At 38.3% G+C, this 5,440-nt stretch overlaps 1 protein-coding gene across 2 annotated transcripts; it reads left to right on the top strand.

Moving 5' to 3' along the window:
- The first annotated feature begins 324 nt into the window (after positions 1-324).
- LOC103413647 (pentatricopeptide repeat-containing protein At1g80270, mitochondrial-like) lies at positions 325-4,556 on the top strand. Of its 2 annotated transcripts, none has more exons than XR_531445.4 (4): positions 325-596; positions 1,385-1,982; positions 2,938-4,253; positions 4,396-4,556. XR_531445.4 is itself a non-coding variant. In XM_008389221.4 (4 exons), exons 1-3 carry the CDS (start codon positions 562-564, stop codon positions 4,183-4,185), a joined length of 1,881 nt encoding a protein of 626 aa, XP_008387443.2. In that variant the 5' UTR covers positions 369-561; the 3' UTR covers positions 4,186-4,195; positions 4,396-4,556. The 2 variants fall into 2 exon arrangements, 1 of the variants encoding a protein (XP_008387443.2); XM_008389221.4 differs by having other exon boundaries at positions 369-596; positions 2,938-4,195.
- The last annotated feature ends 884 nt before the right edge of the window (positions 4,557-5,440 follow it).

Genomic DNA, 5,440 nt, shown 5'->3' with positions numbered 1-5,440 from the left:
CTTCTTAGTGTAAAATATACTGTTGTACTAAAAAAAATAATAATCGTTTTTTTATTAAAAGACATTCATTAAAGGGGGGAAGAAATACAATCAGTTCCATTCCAATCAAAGTTTAAAGCTAAAGAAGCAAAAGAGGGAGTAACATATTCCCAAATATGGTTCAACGGAATGCCCAACTCATGCTTGGTAAAAGCATACGTCGCAAAATTTCCTTCCCTATAAATGTGGTTCCATGAAGTAGAATTGAACTTCTTGACCAGTCTTGTAATTTCTGCGACCACAACACAAAGGTTCAAAGGAACCGCCCAACGGCCAAGACGCCCAAGACAGTTGCCACTATATTAATTATTTATTGAATGAAATTAGAGAAAAAAAAAAAAAACCATAAATATGAGACGCGATAAAAGAAAAAGAAAAACCCTTATGTCCCCAAATCAGTAATTCCTGACGCCAGAGGGAGGGTTTTAGGGTTTAAGAGAGTGAGCTACTCAACGAGCACCGCCATTTCCATTTTACCTGGGACTGTTACTGTTAGGTGCTTCTGATTTGCCGACTCTCGCCATGTGGGCTCTCCGCCGTGCTTCTTTTCCTCTCAGGTATGTACTCTCTCTCCTTCTCTCTTGGGTTCAGTGGCCCCATCTTAATCTCCTGTTTGTTAATCAGAAGGTGGGAGAGAATAATCTGAACGATTACAGGTTTTAGGGTTCATCTTAATCACCTGATGTGCAAATGGCTGCTTTGTTTTTATTTTATTTTTTATTTTGCTTACCAGTGTTGATTTGTCTTCTGTACGCAATGAGTTAAGCTGTTTAAGGATTTGTCTTACCTTGAAGTTAGAAATCATTCAATTCATCTTTGTTGAAAGGAAGAGAGAATGTTTTGAAGGGGATTAGAATGGAATTGAAATGCTTCGCGCGACTTTTAAAAAACCACAAACAAAAACAGAGGAGGAACAAATTAAGTTCATGGAGTGGAGACTGTTAGGACTGGAAATTTATCTTCTTTTGATCCTAGTCTGTTAAAATATCTTCTGTCGCATCACTGGATATTTTACAGCAACATCGTTTCTGCCGTTGAATCTCACTTTTCTCTTTATATAGAGAATAACCACTAGAGCAGCTACACTTGTTTCCAAACGTTTCTTAGGGATGCAATTTTATGTTTCTTTTGTCTCAGAGCATTTCATAATATGCTTGTACTAGTAGAAGCTTGACAATGACATCTTCTGAATTTTTATCTCTCTTTTAGTTATATATTTCCTGCTATTATTATTTTTTTTTTATGCAGGATGTTTTCTAGTAAATTCTGGATCTTTCGTTATGTTATGTTGTTGGTTCTTTTCTTTGGGAATGTATGTGAAACTTAGCTTTCCTCTTGCGTCCAGGAACCAAGCATTCAACATAGGAACTTCTCGTGTATGTTGTGCTAATTTGGAGCTACCAATGACTGACAGACACGAGGATGTTTGTTTCTTTGAGTCCTGTAAATCATTGTCTGATGAATGTCTGCCTTCCAAGAGACTATACCACACAACATGTGTTTCTTGGAACTTCTCCATGGATAAACACAGCCTTTCTTCACAAGCTGGTGCAAAAAGCAATGGCGAGGAAGATGACTTGGAAGATGGGTTCTCTGAACTTGAAACACCATCTAGTGTTGAAGCAATTCCAGAGATCAATGGAAATGATGAAAATATAGATGAATTAATTTCTGAACCAGAACTCTCTGAAGTTGATGAAGAAGTTGAGGTTTCCCAACATGAGCTAGAGTTGTCAGAGACTGAGACTGATCCAAGTGATAAAATATCGCGAAAGAAAAGAAACCCTTTAGCACTTTACAAGGCCATCTTAGCTTTCCCGGGTTTCTCTGTTCATGGTGCTCTTGATAAGTGGGTAGAAGAAGGAAATGAAATAAACCGGACACAGATATCGATGGCCCTGCTCAATTTTCGCAGGCGTCAAATGTTTGGGAGGGCATTACAGGTACTTTGACTCGATTTTCTATTGACACTTAAAAAATTCGTAAACCAGATGATAATCTCAAAAGTTTTAATTTGGTCTTAGCTGCCTTATAATTTCTCACTTAATTTATTTATCAAGACAAGTGCTTTCGCCCATGAGCGATAGGTCTCGGGTTCGAGACTTGGGAGCAGCCTCTCCATAAATGGGGGTAAGGCTAGCCGACATTCACCTCTCCCAGACCCTGCGTAAAGCGGGAGCCTTGTGCACTGGGTATGACCTTTTTTTTTTATATAAATAAGCCAACGTAGCTGATTAAGAAAAGAAAAATAGAGATATTTCAACATAGCAGCCTGCCTGCATTATCTCAGAAGTATTCTAGCATTTGATACACTTTTCAGGTCTTTGTTGCATAGAATAGCTTCTTGTTTTGATATATTTATGTTGTAATCATGACACACTTCGCTTCTTTGTTGTTGTTGGTTTTCTTTTTTTTTTTTTTGGTTTAATTGTAATTGAAGGAGGACTGATACATATTTTTCAATGAGTCAATTGCACTTGGCTTATGGCTGGATCTTTTGGTTTTCTTTTTTATGATAAATTAATGGTCATCTCATTAAACTTATTTCTTTGAGTCCCATTTTTATGATGAAAGGTAAGAGAAGTTGACTTTGAAGTCATGAGTTCTCACATGCTTTAATGAAATTTGTAGCTTTATGTTGAAAGTGACCGTAGCACACTGATTTGGCAATGCTTCCATTTGTGCATCTTATAGTTTGATTTAAAGCAGAACAAATTTGTGATAGTTTTACTTTCTTTTCATTTCATCATTTCCCTCAATAGATTAGATATACAATGAAGACAGTAGCATCTTCTTGCATCACAATTGCATCTTTTTTTCTTGTGTTTGTTTCCCGGTTCCTTAAAAGCATGAATTTCGTGCTCATGGAATCTTACTATTGTGTGCTGCACTTTGCAGCTTTCAGAGTGGTTGGAGGAGCATAAGAAGATTGAATTTAATGAAAGAGACTATGCAACTCGTCTCGGCTTAATCGCCAAAGTACGTGGCCTCCAAAGGGCAGAAAACTATCTCGAGAAGATTCCAAAATCCTTTAGAGGTGAGGTAATGTACCAAACCCTGTTGGCATACTGTGTCTCTACCAGCAATATGAAGAAAGCCGAAGAAGTTTTCAACAAAATGAAGGACCTAGAATTCTCGGTCACAGCATTTACTTGCAACCAGTTGCTACTCCTCTACAAGAGGCTTGACAAGAAGAAGATACCAGCTGTATTACTGTTAATGGAGAAAGAAGATGTCAAGCCAACTGCCTTCACATATAAAGTCCTAATAGATACAAAAGGCCAGTCAAATGACATAACTGGAATGGAGCGAGTTTATGAGACAATGAAGGCGGAAGGCATTGAGCCAGAAATCAGCACAAAAGCCACCTTGGCTAGGCACTATGCCGCTGGCGGTCTTAAAGAAAAAGCCGAAGCGGTTTTGAAGGACATGGAATCTGGAAGCTTAAAACAGAATCGTTGGGCTTGTCAATCTTTGCTTCCCCTTTATGCTGAGTTGGGAAATGCCAACGAAGTACGGAGAGTTTGGAAGGTTTGTGAATCAAATCCTCTGTTTGTAGAGTGTTTGGCTGCAATCGAAGCTTGGGGAAAGTTGAAAAAGATTGAAGAAGCAGAGGCAGTTTTTGATAAGATGTTAAAATCAGGGAAGAAACTTTCTTCCAAGCATTATTCTGTGATGTTGAAGGTGTATGCGAACAATAAAATGCTAGACAAGGGTAAAGATCTTGTCAAGCGTATGGCAGATAACGATTGCGAGATTGGGCCATTAACTTGGGATGCACTTGTGAAACTCTATGTGGAAGCAGGAGAGGTTGGAAGGGCTGATTCTATTTTGCAGAAGGCTGCCCAGAACAACCAAAAGAAGCCAATGTTCACTTCTTATATGACAATTTTGGAACAATATTCACAAAAGGGGGACATCCATAACTCAGAAAAGATATTTCATAGCATGAGACAGGCTGGTTATACGCCTCACCTTCGTCAGTTCCAATCTCTTATTCAGGCCTATGTAAATGCCAAGGCTCCAGCTTATGGAATCTGGGAGAGGATGAAAGCAGATAATATCTTTCCCAACAAATCTGCACTGGCGCAGTTGGCACAAGTTGATCCATTTAAGAAGACAGCAGTGTCGGATTTGTTTGATTGAGGAATCTGAGGTTGCTCCTGCTCTCTTCAGAACCGGTAGTTTAAATGTCTAGTTCGAATCCTGGATCTGTGAGCATCTATCTACTAGTATTGGGTTTATTATATTTTTCTATTTATCCTTTAAATTAATCTAATATTCAGGAGTTATTTCTCCATGCTGGAGGATCTCTTTGTTAATGTATGAGTCTGACGAAACCTTGTGGCTATTTAGGGACATCGTTGCAGCTGCGGATGAAAGGTTTTGCAGGGCATGAATGCGCGACTTCAGATTATCAAGGGAAATTGTTTAGCTCGCTCATCTCTTCTAGGTAGAAGGAACTCTTGATTTTTTGACACATTGGTATAAAGTCTATCACTCGACTGTTTTGCTTATTCTAGTCCAGTGCTGCATGGGTGAATCATTTCACATTTTCATTTACTTAATACCAAAAAAAAAAAAAAAAAAAAAAAAAAAAGAATAGAAGCCTTTTGCTTTCCTTCAATATCGTATCATTGACTGCTCTTTGTGCGAAGCGTGAGGACTAAATATCTTACGCAAGCCTTTCTCCAGAAAACGCTTGCGTCTATTGGTGGTTTAGAAATGTTTTTAAAATAAGTAAAAGCGTTTTTAGATTGCTAGAAGTGTTTTTTAACATGTTTGACTGAACAAGAAGTGTTCATAGGTTCAAAAAAGCACTTGAAGTATTTTCTAATGAAGCACTTCAAATGCTTTTCAAGAAGCATTTGATTAATAAGTTCAACATCAACGTGGCGGCTCAGTGGTCAAATCTGTTTCTTGTAATGACTAGTAGATCAATCTTGATGTTGTTTTTGGGAGCTTGGGGTAACGGAGTGACGCATTGGGAGGATGATTCTCTCCCTTCTGATTTCTCTCCACTTCCCTTTCTTCCTACTTGAATGGTTAAGATTAAGCCACATTAACGTCTTATATTGAATTTTTTGTAAAGACTATAAGACAAAAGGCAAAGTGTGAGAGGAGGGAATTAGAAAAATGATGGAATAGGAGACAAAAGAATCCTATTCCGACGCATTGACCATCCCTGAAGTTCTGAGGTGTCGTCTTGGCCCTTGGGAAAGTTAAGGTGTTGTATGGTTGAATCATTTTTTTTTTTAAACCAAAGGCAGAAATTTATAAATGAATAGATAAGTTTACATCCTGAGCCAAAATATTAAACAAAAAATCAGGCCCAATATGGTCCCAGACAAACTCCTTTCCTTCTTGGAAAACATACTTGGCCACCGAGTGCGCCGCACGG

This window comes from Malus domestica, chromosome 12, assembly GCF_042453785.1.
Source record: "Malus domestica chromosome 12, GDT2T_hap1".
NCBI classification, from domain to species: Eukaryota; Viridiplantae; Streptophyta; class Magnoliopsida; order Rosales; family Rosaceae; genus Malus; species Malus domestica.
This window is presented reverse-complemented; position numbering and strand designations above follow the sequence as displayed.